Below are 19,738 nucleotides of genomic sequence, written 5' to 3' on the forward strand. Positions count from 1 at the left end.
TTCATTCACCTAGGTAGAAATTATGTCATGGACTGATATTTGACAGTTTCTTCAACAATAAACACTCGCTTTCAAAATTCATTGACAATTCGTTTGATGATAACCATTCAGATGTCGTAACTTATTTCAGAAAATGAAAATACAGTCTGACGATTGCCACATTCTATAATAATTTAATAATACAAATTGTATTATGACAGATGGTTTCTATATTAATCAATCAATGATTTCAATTTATTCTTTCTATATTAGATTGACTGAAAATTGACTGAAATTTGTACTTTCTAACTGATGGCAGGTATCTAAACCCATCTCCAAATATAAGTCTTCACCTCAATTTTGAATGATTTTCTTGCATAATGTTTCACTTGTGTATACGCCCTTTTAATATCTTCAGAGATATGAAATGCAATTTCTATTATCAAGTCTGCATTCGATAATAATTCTGAAAGTATGAATTCATTAAAATAGATTGCATTAAAGTTTAGTTAATTGAATTTAACAGCTTAACACGACAGAGCCAAAAAGTATAAATGGTGTACTTTATCCATAATTAAATCTGCATTTCAACTCTACTCACAACATAAACATTGCCACAATTAGTATGTAGTTAATCATAGAAAAAAGTTGTTCTTTTGGTACTGTCAAGGTTTCACTCTGAGGCCTAGCCTAGCCTAGCTGGCAATTTTAGGTGTAGCCACTACAGTAGTCCTGTATTTGCATCCTGCCTGGTGACAGGTCCCATCTTCCCCTTTTCCACTTTTAAAAAGCAACAGGTTGTAGATATATTATGTTCTTTTTATTCTTGAAAAATATAGATATAATTATAACTTAGTGAGAATTTACCTTAAGAAGTGTTGAGGAGGAAAATATCTACTAATAGGGGTAACAAATTCAATTAGGGGTTTGGCACAATACTATCAGATTTTCACACACTGATTGTTTTAACGATAACAATGTGATGTTTATTTCTATATACTAAATAACAAACATTTTGGTTTTCCCTAGTCTGTCAACGATTATACTCCAATTCATTCTTGAATGATTATTTTTTTTTATACATCTAAAAATAAATTGTTTGAATTTCTACATATCAATAGTTCACAGATGTTCAGTTGGGGCTCTCGCCTTTAATTGATCCAAAAAAGGTGCAAACGAAAAAGCTTTCCAATCTGTTTATGTTTGCTTAGCTGTGAACTGTCACCCCTAATTCCAGTGACATTGAACATTCACTTGTAAACAATTAATATCAGAGAAAGATACGTAGATGTTCGAGAGGGGGATAAATGCTAGAGGAGGGGGATAAATGCTAATGTCATTACACCAGGGAAATACCAAAACCACCAAATTTACTGAAAATAGGGGTGATTAAGAAGAATTAGCAAATTGTAAGTTTGTAATTGTGCTCCCCACAAAAAGGGACAAGAGGGGTGGTTGGGTCAATCACATGTCAACGACCTATGTTTCCGATCCTGTGGTAATTTGGTTTGTTACATGTGATTATGTGGGTAGCCAGTGGTGGAGATTAATGTTGGGGGACACATTGAAAGCCCCCTCTTCCTTCCATTAGCTTGCATTAATCATTGAATGAATCCCATCAGATTATTCTCTGACATAATTCACATCTAAGATAAAAAAAGTTACTCAGGAATTGGTTGTGCATTTCAAATTCAAGTTCTCACTATCATTAGTGTTTGTTCTTCTTCTTCATTAGTACTTTTCTTTCTTTTTTCATTGGTATTACCTGCATTGTAATTTTGAGACAGCAGCACTGCGGGCATCTCCCTATGTAAAATATATACATGCGGTATATAAATCTCCGATTAATTGATTGATTCATTCATTATTATCAAATGAAGTGTGAAATTTGTTATGAAAAAGAGAAGGGAATATTATCTACAGAGAAATTGTTGTAAATTCCTGATTCTTTTGAATATGTATAAAAAAAGATAATAGCCAAAGTCCTCCATGTATTATTGTATTTATATATTCTACTCAAGAATAGAGAAGGCACATTGGTGAACTGTAGACATAATCCCTCTTGAGAAACATAGGAAATATAAGTGTGAGTTATTCTTTCTATTGGTAACTTAGTCTTTGTATGTGCAATGAAATTGTTGTAATGGGAATCACAGCCTCTCACCTTGAATAAACCCCAGAGACAGGAAATGTCCTAAAAAAGATATGCATTTGTTTGGTGCGCAATGAGGATTCTACTGGGTCTTAAACATCACTAAAACTATTACTTAACCCAATTGTAGCCTGCCAATCATTTCGCCAATCAGCCCAAGTTAACTGTCTTAGTACTGTGACTTTTTGTTCAAAGCCGCAGAAGGGATATTTACCAGATTTATTCACTGCTGACACAGATTTCATAGAATTTTATTACTCGGTACTAGTTAAGTTATGCTCTAATTACTGTGAAGATTGTATTGGTTGGTACATCATTGATATCTTAAAGAAAGCGTACAACATTCTTATTTTAACGCCGCGTCTCTGTGGAATTGACGGCAAAAAAATAAGTTAAACAAACTGTCAGAGCTTAATGTTGACTTAATGTTTAATTCGCTTTGATTTTTATTGATAATCTCCAGTTAGGAAAGGGTATCTGGATCCTATTAAGATTGCAAAATTGCATGGGATTTTGAGGTAACGGAGAAGTAATTTGAATAGATAGAACATTTTGGATATTTAAAATCCGTGTAGGCCTACTTTTGATGCAAGATCTAAAATGCACAGATTCTATATTTTATTTGCTCAAAATCCAACAGCAATGAAAATTACCAATTACAGAATTGAAACAATAATAAACTATAATATAAATATATAAACATATAATAACATATAAAAAACAGTGAAGGTGTTTCTTCATCTCAGATGGTAATGTATTAATGGCAGCATTAATTTTACAACAAAGAAAAAAAAATATGAATATAAGGGGAAGAGAATTGACATTGTTATGCACTAATAAGGTATAAATTTGACTTGCATTGTTTCAAAATTAATAAAAGATTGATAACTTCTATAATCATTTATATGATATTAAATAGAAGGTCAATGAAATTTTATCTGATAGGTTTTCTTTCACTGCTTTGTTTCAAACCCTTGAGCTAATAATGTCATTGAAACCAAATGGAACATTAGATGTCCAGGATGTTAGCGATACAATAGAATAATTAAAAAGCACTTTGCAACTCCCACCGACGAATTAATTAATGATTGATTCATTAATTGACCTATCCATTAATGACATGCTCAAAACATGTTACAATGAATGCTATACATATTCTTTGATTTTCTCTAATACATTAAATGTTTGCGTAACCAAGACACGATATATTGGCCTATAATCATCCAAACATCGTAAAACATGTTTAACTGTTTAACCAATTTGATGTCCCGATCAGGATTTTTACGAGGGCTCTCCATAAGGGCAACTGGAGTGGTAATTTGTCTTGTTATTAATCTAGTTATTTGCGTGAATTAACAACTGTGTCCTTCCCAGGGCCCTTGTTAATGTCACCACATATATAGAAACATATGTTAAAGAGACTATATGTAAACAAACAGTTTTCTACTTGTGGTTATTTTGAAGATATGTCTATGACTATATGTTGCCTAAGGGTTTCATGCTATAATATATATATATATCTATAAATCATATTTATAGATGGCACTAGAGAGTTTTCTGGCTTTTATCGTCACAATTATCAATTTGAAGCAGAAGGAACAGAACAATTGGCTTAAATGAGAATCAAACAAAACATTAACAGCTGATTCACAAAGATTTACTTTCGAGTTTAGCAATTGGTCATAGATTTGATTAGAGCAAATGATGTCACAAGAGGGCGCCAGAGCGAGAAGTTAGACAGGTGTGCGACAAAAAATTGGAAGTCAGTTATTAGGTCATTTCCCCACCTGACTGGCTGTAAGATTTAACAGTACCTGTGATTGGTTCAGTTAGTAAAATTACTTCTGACAGGTAATGCAGGTAAATTTTGTTTAATTTCCTCCCTCATCGATGGTCTCTGTGACCCCCCCTCCCCCGTGATTTTAGTAAGTAATCAAGATAGTTTGCCATTATAACTTCCCATGTCATGTGTCCATTCTGTGAAAGTGATTATTGTGTTTATCTTTGTTTTATTTTTTTTAATGGTAGAAATATAATTTATTTTTTATACTTCTGACAAAATAATATCAATGTTTTTTATCTATATTTCTACCTGAATGAAATAATGTGTTAAGACTTACCCAATGTTTGGTGAATTAAATTTTAAAATAATGGAATTCAGCTTCATCAATAGTTTAGGAAATACCTAAAGTTATGGATCAAAGATTAAAAAGGGAAAAAAAAAATCATAATTTTATTAAATATAACTGCAACTACTTAGATGTTAATTTTAAATATTGTTCCCTGAGAGTGATTAAACAAAATCATCGTGTTTCTCAGAGTTCCCTGAACCATAGGAAAATAAATTTGGCAAGTTATCATCAACGCAAGCCCCTTGTAAAACATGGGAAATGATTAATAATAGTCGAACAGCTCTATGTGACCAAACCTTTGAAACACTAAGTAATTGTCTTTTAAACAGCTGCTTACGACCAAGAAAAGACGCACTGTAGTTATACGCCATCATTCCCCAAATAAAGGAATGATAAATATAAACCAGACCACAACGAGATTTTCTTGATGATGATGCGAATTGCACTACTTTCCAATCTTTACTACTATTCTACGTAACTCATGGGAGCACATATGACGCGCTATTTCCCACAAGGCTTGAATAACTTCCTGTCCCAGGTCACCTAAACAGTAGCAACTATTTTCTATTTGTCTTTAAGAAAAGAAATTTTAAAAAAATCAAAATTTATCAATGGTATCTTCATTAGGCATGGAACGTCGGAGGAAAACGTAACAATATTTAATAATCAAATTAGTTCGCTGTAGATAAGCACGTTTCATTATGGGCCAATCAAAACTAACGGTTTGTGACAGGCATGGGGCTGTTGTCGATTATGATGGTTGTATTACTACAGCCAATACAGTCAATAATTTCATGATGACAGCAAACTTTGTACTATTGCAACGTCACTCGAGTTTAAACTATGTCAAACCAAAATGCATAATCATTCAAAATTTGTTCACATTATAAAATATTTGGTCCTTCAATTGAATTTATTTCTTGTTTTTAACACTATGATTACTATATTTTAATATATAGTATAACAAGAAGATTTTTTTATATTAAATTTCAGTTGTATACATTTGAAGAAAATATAGAGTGATTTAAAAATTTCTAATATAGTTTTTCAAATATCATTTTATATTACATAATTCTAATATAAAATTATGTAATATAAAATTATATAATATAAAATGATACAAATATCATTTTATATTACAAAGTAAACCAAGTTTCTGATATGGGACTGGGATGCGTTTTCCAGGATTTGAACCCAGGAATTTTTTATTATAAGCCGAGCACTCAACCACCAAACCACAATTCAGTTTTTTAATATTTTAATTATTTCCAGTTTAAAAAAATATCAAAACTACATAAATTATGAATTTAATGATTTGTGATGGAGTCAGAACTTAATCCAGCAGAGTTTTATTATTAATATCATGGAACAATATTAATAGCACATTCCTGTATGTGCTTCTTTAGTAGTATTAACAATAAAATGTAGTTAAAAGTTGAAGAGTTCAAAGTAATGTTGTAACTGGAGATGATTATATGGAGAGTAATCGGTCATGGCGACAGAAATAGAACATGAACTCCACTCAAATGAAACTCGGGGAAAAAATGTCTAACAACATTTGCGAAGTTTTTGCAAACAGACACATATCACCTAATGCTATCTTGGTTAAGGTTGTATAGATAAGATTAGATATTGTTTTGCCATACATAGAACGTATTTGAAATTAGTTTTCTAGCTTTATAGAAAATATATTATTAATATCTGTTTCACTTATCATATTCGAATATTACATTGATACCAATATCAATATACTAGAAAATGAATGAATGAATGAATGAAAAAGAACTTACCATACATATTTATACAGTACCATACAGGATTTAATGAAGTCTGGAGAAATTATGATTAGAAACATCATTTAATTATTAGTCATTTATTAGTAATGGTTTGAAAAATGTCCTCTTACATACTCGCTCTCTATTACTTCACATTTCAAGCGCATAGAGACTATTGTAATATGTGCTTAATAAATATACAGTCATTATCAGTTGCCATTACTTAGGGTGTTTACTTATAACAAGTAATACAGTATTCAATATATAGTAAATATGTAAGATTTATTTTTTTCGAATGACAAATGACAACTTGTAAATATGTACAAATTTAATTAATAATTTAAAAGGTATTAATTCATATTTCTATTTCTTATGAATTATCTAAATATGTAAGAATAATCTAATTTTGACTGTAGATGATATGTTTATTTAATTTCATTGATTCAAGTTACTTGTCTTTAACTGTAATTGCCAAGGGGATTATTTTAAACTTTGCCAAAGGAAATAGTGATTTTAATGACATCTTTGAAATGATTTTCTTTAATGCTTGACCTGATTTTGGTGACATTTAAAGAAAAAAAAATCAACCAGGACTGACTTGCAGTATTAATGTGGCAAATTTGATTTGACATTTCTGACCCTCAGACCGTAATTCAAATACCCCGCCTATTACTCCTTTCTAGTCTACACCGTTACCGTAGCAATCACGAGAATAAATTTAATGTCTGTCCAGTCAAAAATTACTCATCTGATATCTTTAAAATAGCACAGGTTTTGATTTTAATTGTTTCACAAAAAAACACTCGTAGATGTTCATTGATTTTATCTTGTCATACCTTATTATTGTTCTGGTTATTTTGAGGAGAAACAGATGCATAATTGTGATGTATAATAATTAATCACTGCACTAAAAATTTCCTCTCCATTACGATTCCTTGTCTTCGATTCCCACAGAGAATTCTAGCAATTATATTTCAAACGAAAGAGTAACTGAGTTTATCGAACTTCACTTGTAAACCTCAGTCGATGACTGTATTGCTTAATACTATTTATAACTAGATATATTCCTTGTTAACAAAGTACAATGCAAACTTGTAATACTTGTCAAATAGTCAATAGATCGATCATTTATCTGATCGTCAGGAAATCTATTATTGAGTCATATTGCCTTGTTTGAGTTTATTGTCATTAATTCTTCTTAGTTTATCTGTGCTAACAAATTGAACAATATAACTTAATATTTGCATCTCTAACTTTATACATTTAGGTAAGTTATTAGCTTACAATTAAAAGAATTCAAACATGAAAATGTATTCCCAGGTCAGCAGAAATATTGTTTCTCTTAATTTTTTCAAGATTCTTCAATTGGCTGACAATCAAAATAATGATTTTCATAGTAGAATGTTTGTAATTCAGTGAAAACAGAATTGTTTCGTTTTGTGTCTCATTGCAAATTGATAACGTATGATTCGTTCAAAAGCATGTCTGTTTCAATTGATTTTTTTTAGGTTTGACTACAGACGTTATCTTCAATTTATGAGCTGTAATTCCTTGAAAATTCAGACCTCTCATTTCAAAAGGTCCATTTCTTAATATCTAGATTTTGGGTTCAAATCCTGTAAGAGTTGAAATTTTTGACAAAAAACTGTTGTATGCCCATATATAGTCATGGTGTGCCTATATATGGTCATGATGTGATGTCATCATGACCATATTTAGGCATGTCACATGTTTTGTCAAATAAAATTTTAAAGTCTGAACAGCGCTTTTTTTTTTACCAAAAACCTTTTAAGCATCATAACTTTACTTTCGTGTAGATAGCATGTTACATAATTTCCATATATGGTCATGATTTGATGTCATGATGACCATATTTAGACATGTCACATGTTTTCGTCAAATAAAATGTGATAGTTTGGACAGGGTTTTAGTCATATACTGTATATAGCTCATTATGACAAGACCTCCCATGCCCTTCACATTGTCACCCCGGTCATCGGATCAAACACATATTCAAGTCCCCTGGGTAGTATCCTCTAATGCTACAGCTGGTAATCGCACATTTTCATAAAAACATATTCCCCTGTGTGGCGAGAGACAGTGTGGATAAATGACTTCTCCAGGGGCACATAAAATATTGGATAATTTTAGACTCGAACCCTATCTTTCACTTAGAAGCTTGGTTCCATACTGCTGTGTCACATCCACATAATTACATAACTTATTAATGTATGTAATAATTTTATAGTTACATGAAACATATAATTAAAATGGTATTTTTTTCTTCTTAGCTGAGATGAAAATGGAGTTGATAAGGGAGAGAGAGCTAAGAGAAGCATCGGAGAAACAATTGCAGAATGAACTTAGAAGAATAGGTAAGAAATTTTGAAATGAACTAATAAATATTCTTTTCAAATGTTAATTCTCTTTCAAGCTCTCTAATCAAGCAACATAATTAGTTAAATAAAACAATATTTTCTTTAAATTTAGAATAAATATTCTGAAAGAGTTTTCCTTAAAATAGCATCAGTATTGGTAAAGAAACTTGCTCTCAAGCTCTCAATATGTTGATGTCAAACCTCAAAATAGCAGAATTAATTAAGATCAGCCGAAGATTTGAGTGAAATTGAGACATAATCGGGCGTATTAGTTTCATAAATTAAAAGAAAAATGAGGACAGGGTCAAGACCTTTTCTTTCCACAAATAAACGACTGGGGGTCGACAGTGATTTTTTTTTTAGAGATCAATTTTCTGTCAAATGTTGTATGTGGTCTTGGGGGACGATATGTTTGCTGTTAGCTAGTTGCATCTGTGAGTCGTTAGTTCTGGAAGGGATTGAAATTAAAGTTGAGAATGTACTACAACAATAAGCAATTAAAAGGTCAATTCGAAAAATGGAAATGTGTCTAGAGTCATAATCTTCGTAAGTTTTAGGGAAAGAAAAAGTGAAATGGTGGAAATTCAATCACGTACACATGCAAAATGCATCCAACATGAGAAACTGTTATTCCCTTTTGTTTGGTCCAAATTTTTCCCACGTTAATTTTTTCATAAACAGACATTCCTTAATTAGGTAATAAAATACAATTTATTTCTGTGATAAACATGTAAGATTATATCATAATAACTTCATTTTAAACACATTTTTGCAGCCATTATTCAAAAGAGGTTGAAGAAAGAGAAACGAGCTAAGAGGCGATTACAAGAGGAGTTGGAAATTGAACAGAAACGTCGCATTTCTGGAGACGAATCTATTAAACACATCAGCACAAACGAGCCATTGAGGGCAGTAAATGGAGACCAAGGTAAGACTGTTACCCACAATTCTCAGTTACTAACAACACTCATTTACCCACAATTCTTGGATACTGACATTTTTAATTACCCACAACTATATCTTATTAAAATGCAATAATAAATAATAATAGTTCATACTTATATAACGCAAGTAAGGAAGTTCACAAAGTTCCTGTATATAAATGAACAAATTCAAATTTTAAATTAAATTGTATTTGGGTATTTACAAGAAAAGTGTAAAATATATTTTTTTTAAATACTAAAAATATATAATTTATTTTCTAAAATTGATAGATTGGTTTACTAATTATCTCCACAAATATCCAATTGTTAATAGAAACTGGAAATGACAAAACACAGAACTAGATTCAAGTATTGTCAGATATCACAGACATAGTAAAGATATTAATGATCGTCGATATATTTGACTCACAGTGATTTCTTCTCTCTATTGTTGTGTTCGTATCAATTTCAAAGATGAAAGCTGTTTAGAGGATGTGGAAAATATCCAGGGAGGATTTACGTTTAATTACGGACTGGATTCCCACAAGATGTAAATAGCTGCCAGAAATCCATCCCTTAAACATCAACAATGAAAGCAAATTTTTATTTGTCTTCATTCTTGACAACATTAACATTTTTTTTAAAACAGTAAAATTATAATAAAATTTATAATTATATTAAAATATGCTTACTATGGTATCAATGTTTTTTTCTTCCAAATTTATTTAAAATATTTAAAGTGATTTAGTATTAAGATCATCTAGAATCATAATTTCTACATTGTACAAAACAAATATTGGTTATTTCTTACCATTATTTTTATATTTATTCAATTGTATGCAATCATTTTCTCTTTCAATAGATGACATACCCCATGAGCATGAGATGGAGAGATCCATACGGAGTGTCGATATGGAACACGAGATGGAAAGATCTGTACGGAATGAAATGGACCGTAAATTGCAAGGTGAGAGCTACCGTCTGTCACCTACCCGCCCCGTGTATGAGCACCATCGCACTGAAGAGTATCATTAGACACCCAGCCAGACCCGTAGGCAAACCCTTGGACACGTGCGGTAAGGGACACCCTGATTTTGCGAGGAAGCTTTTTGTGTCTGTCAGCTGTGTTCTCATACCATCTTGTGTTCCGGTTCTTGAATATTTCACCTTTGACCTTTCCATATCAACTAACATAGCCTGCTGTCTTTCAATCTTAATATTTGTACATATTACGATTGTCCACATTGCATTGAATATCTTTCTGTTTTCTGCATTTTTCATTTATTTTCATTCTTCTCTATCTTTCTGTTATGACTTCTGTTTGTTTCGTTTTCTTTATATTTCTATAAAGGTTTCAGTATGAGTTACAAAAGCAAATAAATCTTTAAAATCCCTTTTTTCATTTTATGTTATTCTGTCTCTAATTAAATATATAAAACGATTAAATAAATTGTCAACCACCAATGAGACACAGATAAAAAAAATTGATTGCCCATATATAGCCATGGTGTGCCTCTATATAGTCATGATGTGATGTCATCATGACCTTATTTGGGCATGTCACATGTTTTTGTCAAATAAAATGTGATAGACGGCACAAAGTTTTAAAATTTAATTCCAGCAGTTTATTTATGATTAATTAATGCTATGAATAAGTTCTTTCTTCTTATCTGGTATTAGATCATATTTAACTATTTGTTATATTTAAGAAAACTGTATTGTAATTCTGATTTCAAGACTAAACAACTTATTTTGTTCTTTTTTATTCTCAGATGTTCACCGTTACTTCAAGTGCTCCCTCTACCACTCACAATAGTTAAAGGTGCTACATTTAGACTTTGCCCACCTGTTTTGAAAGTGGAAACTGTTTGGAGACTTGTAAATGGAATTCCGCTGACAAGAGAGAGTTCATGCGATGAAATCTTGAAAAATATGTTTCGTCAACATTTTGTTTTAGCAGGAGAATGTCATCCAATATAGAGAGAGATCTAAATACATGCAGCAATCGGTGTTTTTGTTTTAAAACGTTCATGGTTTAAATATGTAAACAATATTGGACATAGGAATTTATGAGAAATTCCTTTTTTAAATGAATTTTAAGAAAGCGTTGATACTTAGAAGTTTCTTTTAAAGTTTGGTACAGATTCAATGATCTTTTTAGAATTTTAAAAAATTTTGTGCCGGAAGTAAAGTGTGGAGGGGTATGGGATGAGCTGGGCTCAATTACCCAGATGTACACAAAAAAGGAAAAAAAATTGTACTGCCCTGCAAGAGAATGGAAAGACCTTACTACAAAGTATGGAAGGAAAGTTGTGATGAAATGGATAAAAATGTTTAAAGAATGACGGTATAATTATTGAAAAAAAAAAATTAAAAATAAATTGCCAAAGAAAAAAGCCCAATAAAGCCAATCTACAACAAATTTTACTGTAAATAGTCAGTCAGTTATATTGACATATTATGTAAATGTCAGTTATATTGCAGATTGATTGAATGATTAATTGATTAGTTAATTGATGAAAAACTTGGTGATCATCCGGTTTTTTAAAATCTCACCAGCTACCAAAATAGGATTTAAACTGCATAAAGATGAATTAAGCAATTAAGCCAAATTTTTATTTGTACGTAGAATGACAATTTGGTTACTACCAACTAACACTTGTGAGACTGCCGATATAAGATAAATAAGTGTCTTTATTTCTGTACAGTTGATTTAAGCACATTTTGTAGACATTTTAAGGCTAAAAGGCTTAGAAAACAGACACATTATGAGTAGACCTCTGCTAAAATTTAGATTAAGATTCCAAATTTGCTTGTAATTTCAATATTTTCTTTTTAAAAACATGATACAATGCACAAAATACATCTGATTGGGAAATTTATGAACAACTGTTTAAGTATGTGAATTATTGTTTATACACTAAAGCGTGGTTGAAATATAATCGTCACAGTTTTTTACTGCAATTGATGCATTAGCGTAACAGCGCAATCGGAAGGCTCCTCGATACGACTAATCGGCATCACCGAAAGCTGTCGGTGATAGCGTGTAGTGACTGTATGGAAACCAAGCTTTAATGATATACAAAATGTCTTGAAATATGATTTAAATTTGCAGTAGATTGACTGTAAACGTATGGGGCAAAAACAAACATCCAACTGGGAGATGACAAGTTATAAAAACCGTAGTTAAAGTGTGTAAATTTCCACCTGTAACTTACTACCATGATAAATATAATTATCTTCCAACAAAAACAGCTTTTCTATTTGAAAAATAGCAAGGTGCCTGGCTGAAGATGTTTTAAGAAATGTTAATCTCTCTGAAATGTGGTTTCTTCCAACTTGGGACCCCTTATTCAGAAAAGAAAATTTAGAAATTACAAGCCTTTGAGAAAGTAAAATAGTACTGTTAAATGTTTTCTCAGGGCTCATTGTTGTACATATCATTTTTGTACAAAGATCAATTTCAATTCTGCGGACACAACCTGACGTTCCCTCGCAGATTGCTTGTCGTTTTAGTTAAGTTTAAAGGTCAAAGTTGAGCCAGTGCACTTGGGTTATTGCAAACTCGACACCAGTTGTGTGGCTTTATGTTCAGTAGCATTCCTTCTCAAACAAAAACATTAGAAAATATGAAATTTGATGGATTTCTCATCATGTTTACCCTTGTATAAAGTTTGATAAGTTATTAATTACAGCCCCCTCAATCAATCTATCTAAATAACAATGAATTAAGAAGGGCAATTTGTTGGAAGTAACAAGAAGATTTAAAATAACAATACAAGTTCTTACCTAAGCTACATCTTTTCAGATTCTCATACAATAATTGCAGATACGTAAAATGATTGGCTGATTATGGGCAAGTTTGATTGCTAATTTTTAACCAAATCCGATTGGTTAATTTCAAATTACCACCTTGAAAAGCTTCTCATCTGATTCATGCAACTTAAAGAGAAATTTTATGGATCTGAAGAAAATTGTTGATAACTTTGTAATATTGTCTTTTGATTTGGCTGAAATAATATAAAATGATTGTTACATCTCTTTGTCAACATTTGGTAATCCCATTGTAAGGATATATATAATTTGTTATATATTTATATGAATTACATGACCCTTTAAATGATACCTTTATGTGCAGTGTGTCATTTTATGAACTGTTTTAAAAACAGAATTATTTAATGCCTTATTATTGACCTCTGCTGCCCTCTAGAGTTATAATCGTAGCATTATTTAATGAGTCATAATAACACAAGAATTATTTCGAATGATTGATTTGCTGTAGGGGGTCATTCATTATTTTAATCATTTTGCTGAGAGTACAAAACATACTTTTATCTGTGACCCCTCCCCCTACCCCCCCCCCCTGAAAAATACAAAAGAAAATGATGATGAATTTTTTCAAGTTGACATCAATATTTTTGTCTTTTTCATAACTGTGAGAGTGCGTATGCCTGTACTGTCAACCCCTCCCCATAAAAGTACTCTTGCAAAAATGATGAAAATAGTGGATGATTCTGTAGCTGATTTATCAAATTTAAGATAATCTGTGTCAAAAATAATGAAATAATCATGTTATATTATAATGGAATAGAATCTTGATTTTACAAACATTTTTCCACTTGTGACCCTGTTAATTCGATTATAAGTTTTATCATCATCATCATCATCATCATCATCATCATCTGTTATCATCTTCATCATTATCTTCATAGAAATTGATTTGCAAAAAGTTCAAAATGAGTCTGTGTATGCATAATTTTAATAAATAATATTTGTATAGAGTAAATTGGCAAATTGATTGATTAATTAATTGATTGATTTATAATTGATTAAAGGACAATCAAATAAAGTGTGCTAGGTTTAGTGTAAATACTACATACAGTACGAATTGTTGGTACAGGTATTAACATTTTGTTAATTAGGGAGATATAATGTGAAACAATAATTAGTTTGTATTTCTTGATTAAGTTGTGGTTTTCTAGACTAGGTATTATTTTATCTTCTTCTTTTTTTGCGAATTATATGTTAGGATATTTTAATTGTCAGTTTAAATGATTATGTTGTTGCTGATAACAAGCAAGTGTCCTGCAAGTGTGTTGACAGGTATATCTTGATATAAAGTTTAATTTATTATGGCCGAATTGATAGCACAATAAATTTAATTGTTTTGTATGACTGAGAAGATGAGCATTGTCTAATTAATGTCACCTGAGTATTATTTAATGTTTCTAATTTTTACATTAGTTGCATCAAAATGGACACAGACATAAACAAAAAAGCTAAACAAGGACATGGACAGAGACCTAAACAGGGACCTGAACAAGAACCTGGGCAGAGACCTAATCAGGGACCTGGACAGAGACCTAAATGGGGACTTGAACAAGGACCTGGATAGAGACCTAAAGAGGGACCTGGGCAGAGATCTAAACAGGGACCTGGACAGACCTACACAAGGATCTGATCAACAACCTAGACAGACACTTAAACAGGGTCCTGGACATGGACCACAGCAAGAACCCGGATAGAGACATAGGGGAGGGGGGAGATACAGACAGGGTCTGGACATGAACCTGGAGAGCGCCCTCTGGTCAGACATCTAAACAGGGACCTTGACAATAGACGTTGCAAACACATAAATTGACCTGCAAAATATCAATGAGTGAATTAATTAGTATAGTAATTGAATGAATGAATGAACGAACGAAAAATGGATGAATGCGGATAAACAATTTTAAAGATTAATAGCCTCTCACACAATCAGAACTTGTTCCGTCGCATCATTAAGAACTAATAGGCTATTATACTGGTAGAAATCTGTTAAGATGGATTGAGATGTACCTGGTAGCAAATTTTAACTAATTGAGTACCATCCGATTTATCGTTATATATGCATTTATCAACATCCAGAAGATTCCTGTGATCTTTAGGTGCCATAGAACACAAAACAACTTGAAAGCTGCGAGGTAAAAAAAAAATCGTTTAAAAAACCACTGAGCTATCAGGGCCGTCGGAACCGCCGAGGCCGCACCACCTTTGGCCGGACCAATTCTTCTCATATTTTTATTACTTTAAAAAATACATACTTTACCTAAAAAAAATACATACTTTACCTAAAAAATATATTAATAATTTTTGCACTTCATTGTCATTCAAATGTTTCACCATATACTTTTGTATTGCACTATTAGCCTATGCATTTCAAGCTCCTGTTAGGAATTAATTAAACTTTTTAAAAATCTTTGATTTTAGCAAAATTTGCTCCCCCTTTGCCCCAACCATGCAGAGCATGGGTAAGGTATCCAGTCGTCCACTATGGGAAGTGGTTGCCAGATGCTACTTCCAGGCATGTAGAGTTGTTATGGCACAATACCTTTAAGGGTTGGGGCTTAGCGGAATGGTTCATTGTCTTTTCGGTAGTATGTGATCTGAAGGTATCATCCGATTTATCGTTATTTAAGCTTAAAAAATGTATGAGCTATAGCTCATGGTTTTTACGAAAATTGGCCAATTTTTTAACCTGGTCGTTTTTCCTAGATTCGGCCACATGGGCCTAATTGAGTATCATCCGATTTTTCGTTATTTAAGCTTAAAACGAGGTTTTAAGTGGCATTTATCAACCTACAGAGGACTCTTGTGATCTGTAGGTGTCATTGAATACGAAACAACTAGAAAATGACGTGGACAAAAAAATCGTCCAAAAAAAAGTATATGAGCTATAGCTCATGGATTTTACCAAAGTTGGCCATTGTTTAACCTGGTCGTTTTTCCTAGATTCGGCCACACGGGCCTAATTGAGTATCATCCGATTTATCGTTACTTAAGCTTAAAACGAGGATTTAAGTGGCATTTATCAACCTACAGAGGACTCTTGTGATCTGTAGGTGTCATGGAATACAAAACCACTGGAAAATGGCGTGGACAAAAAAAAATCGTCCAAAAAAAAAGTATATGAGCTATAGCTCATGGATTTTACCAAAGTTGGCCATTGTTTAACCTGGTCGTTTTTCCTAGATTCGGCCACACGGGCCTAATTGAGTATCATCCGATTTATCGTTACTTAAGCTTAAAACGAGGATGTAAGTGGCATTTATCAACCTACAGAGGACTCTTGTGATCTGTAGGTGTCATGGAATACAAAACCACTGGAAAATGGCGTGGTCAAAAAAATCGTCCAAAAAAAGTATAAGCTATAGCTCATGGTTTTTTACGAAAATCGGCCAATTTTTAACCTGGTGTTTTTCCTAGATTCGGCCACATGGGCCTAATTGAGTATCATCCGATTTATCGTTATTTAGGCTTAAAACGAGGATTTAAGTGGCATTTATCAACCTACAGAGGACTCTTTTGATCTGTAGGTGTCATGGAATACGAAACAACTGGAAAAAAGGGTGGTAAAAAAAATTGTCCAAAAAAAGTATGAGTTATAGCTCATGGTTTTTACGAAAATTTGTCAATTTTTAACCTGGTCGTTTTTCCTGGATTCGGCCACATGGGACTAATTGAGTATCATCCGATTTATCGTTTTTTATGCTTAAAACGAGGATTTAAGTGGCATTTATCAACCTACAGACTCTTGTGATCTGTAGGTGTCATGGAATACAAAACAACTGGAAAAAAGGGTGGTAAAAAAAATCGTCCAAAAAAAGTATGAGCTATAGCTCATGGTCTTTTACGAAAATTGGCCATTTTTTAACCTGGTCGTTTTTCACAGATTCGGCCATATGGGCCTAATTGATTATCATCTGATTTACCGTTATTTAAGCTTAAAACGAGGATTTTAGTGGCATTGATCAACCTACAGAGGACTCTTGTGATCTGTAGGTGTTATGGAATAAAAAAACAACTGGAAAATGGCAGTGTAAAAAAAATCGTCCATAAAAAAGTATGAGCTATAGCTGGTTTTAACGAAAATTGGCCAATTTTTAACCTGGTCGTTTTTCCTAGATTCGGCCACATGGGCCTAATTGAGTATCATCCGATTTATAGTTATATAAGCTTAAAACGAGGATTTAAGTGTCATTCATCAACCTACAGAGGACTCTTGTGATCTCTAGGTTTCATGGAATACGAAACAACTGGAAAATGGCGGGGTCAAAGAAATCGTCCAAAAAAAAGTATGAGCTATAGCTCATAGTTTTTTACGAAAATCGGCCAATTTTTAACCTGGTCGTTTTTCCTAGATTCGGCCACACGGGCTTAATTGAGTATCATCTGATTTACCGTTATTTAAGCTTAAAACGAGGATTTTAGTGGCATCTATCAACCTACAGAGGACTCTTGTGATCTTTAGGTGTTATGGAATAAAAAACCACTGGAAAATGGCAGGGTAAAAAAAAATCGTCCATAAAAAAGTATGAGCTATAGCTCATGGTTTTAACGAAAATTGGCCAATTTCTAACCTGGTCGTTTTTCCTAGATTCGGCCACATGGGCCTAATTGAGTATCATCCGATTTATCGTTATATAAGCTTAAAACGAGGATTTAAGTGGCATTCATCAACCTACAGAGGACTCTTGTGATCTCTAGGTTTCATGGAATACGAAACAACTGGAAAATGGCGGGGTCAATGAAATCGTCCAAAAAAAAGTATGAGCTATAGCTCATGGTTTTTTACGCAAATCGGTCAATTTTTAACCTGGTCGTTTTTCCTAGATTCGGCCACATGGGCCTAATTGAGTATCATCCGATTTATCGTTATTTAAGCTTAAAACGAGGATTTAAGTGGCATTTATCAACCTACAGAGGACTCTCGTGATCTGTAGGTTTCATGGAATACGAAACAACTAGAAAATGTTGTGGTCAAAAAAATCGTCCAAAAAAAAAAGTATGAGCCATAGCTCATGATTTTAACGAAAATTGGCCAATTTCTAACCTGGTCGTTTTTCCTAGATTCGGCCACACGGGCCTAATTGAGTATCATTTGATTTACCGTTATTTAAGCTTAAAACAAGGATTTTAGTGGCATTTATCAACCTACCGAGGACTCTTGTGATCTGTAGGTGTCATGGAATACGAAACAACTAGAAAATGGCGGGGTAAAAAAAATCGTCCAAAAAAAAGTATGAGCTGTAGCTCATGGTTTTTACGAAAATCGGTCAATTGTTAACCTGGTCGTTTTTCCTAGATTCGGCCACATGGGCCTAATCGAATATCATCCTATTTATCGTTATTTAAGCTTAAAACGAGGATTTATGTGGCATTTATCAACCTACCGAGGACTCTTGTGATCTGTAGGTGTCATGGAATACGAAACAACTAGAAAATGGCGGGGTCAAAAAATCGTCCAAAAAAAGTATGAGCTATAGCTCATGGTTTTTACGAAAATCGGTCAATTGTTAACCTGGTCGTTTTTCCTAGATTCGGCCAAATGGGCCTAATTGAATATCATCCTATTTATCGTTATTTAAGCCTAAAACGAGGATTTAAGTGGCATTTATCAAACTACAGTGGACTCTTGTGATCTATAGGTACCCTCTACAAATGTAGGCCTACAATTGTTGCATATTCATAAGTTGTGTGATTTTAGTAGTTTTTATTTTAGATGAAATATAAAGAACATCTCTTAATTCCAACACTAACCGTAACCAATAACTTAACACCCATACCATTAAACCTAAACATAAAATTAGTTCCCACACTAACACTAACGTTATTCCCACAAGTTGCAAGTAAATGTGTTCTGTTCTTTAGTATTCAAGTTTTCGCTCCTCGTACGCTGGTCACTTAAATGCACGATGGAACTACTTGCTCGGCCCCAGCCAACTGAACGGAGGGAGGAAGCAGTGCGACCCCTAAGCCATGATGATGCACTGAACCTAGCATGCCATCCCGAGTGCCTGTCAGTTGACCGAGACTCCCTGTGCATCTCCCCTGCAGTCTGTTAATCGCCTAGTCCTGTCAAGTATCACCGCCAAGCGATCATGGTACCAGGGAACAATGATTTCACCGTTCCCTGAATGTACGATGCCGCAGGGCTAAGTACTCAACCTCGCCAAGGCTCGGGTCTTCGCCAAGGCCCGAGTCCAGACTCAGCGGAGGGTTACCGGCGTATTACCGACAAGAAGCCTCGTCGACCCCGGAACCCGTCAGGGAGAGAGTCAGGTGATTAAGACTTGCATGTGATTAGAATATATTTGGTTCAATTGTACGTATGGTATTGGTGTTATTACCTGTAGAAGCAATCAACGAGGCCTGTTTAGTTATTATTGTACAGCGATTGCTTTATTGCCTTATTTTTGAAAATAATGACTAGTGATTTTAATGAACATTTAGTATTATCTTAAAGTACTTTATATTTCATATAAAAATAAAGGCTACTAAAATCGTGTTAAAATATATTATAAAATATGCAAATGATGAATATGATACAATTGGAATTGTGTAGAGGGCGTTTCTATCT

General features: G+C 33.0%; 1 protein-coding gene across 2 annotated transcripts in view; it reads left to right on the forward strand.

Moving 5' to 3' along the window:
* Window positions 1-14,521, forward strand: part of LOC117108120 (dachshund homolog 1-like) — a 68,488-nt gene extending 53,967 nt beyond the window's left edge. The window contains exons 6-9 of one of the 2 annotated variants that reach the window (XM_033250065.1): window positions 8,330-8,413; window positions 9,192-9,344; window positions 10,202-10,306; window positions 11,112-14,521. In XM_033250065.1, the coding sequence (XP_033105956.1) occupies window positions 8,330-8,413; window positions 9,192-9,344; window positions 10,202-10,306; window positions 11,112-11,155 (386 nt within the window). In that variant the 3' untranslated portion in view covers window positions 11,156-14,521. Of the gene's footprint in view, window positions 1-8,329; window positions 8,414-9,191; window positions 9,345-10,201; window positions 10,416-11,111 lie in introns of both variants that reach the window. The other variant, XM_033250064.1, reaches the window with a different exon arrangement.
* The last annotated feature ends 5,217 nt before the right edge of the window (window positions 14,522-19,738 follow it).

The sequence above is a fragment of the Anneissia japonica genome, unplaced genomic scaffold (genome assembly GCF_011630105.1).
Source record: "Anneissia japonica isolate Jap-2015-1 unplaced genomic scaffold, ASM1163010v1 scaffold288284_len1145801_cov181, whole genome shotgun sequence".
NCBI lineage: Eukaryota > Metazoa > Echinodermata > Crinoidea > Comatulida > Comatulidae > Anneissia > Anneissia japonica.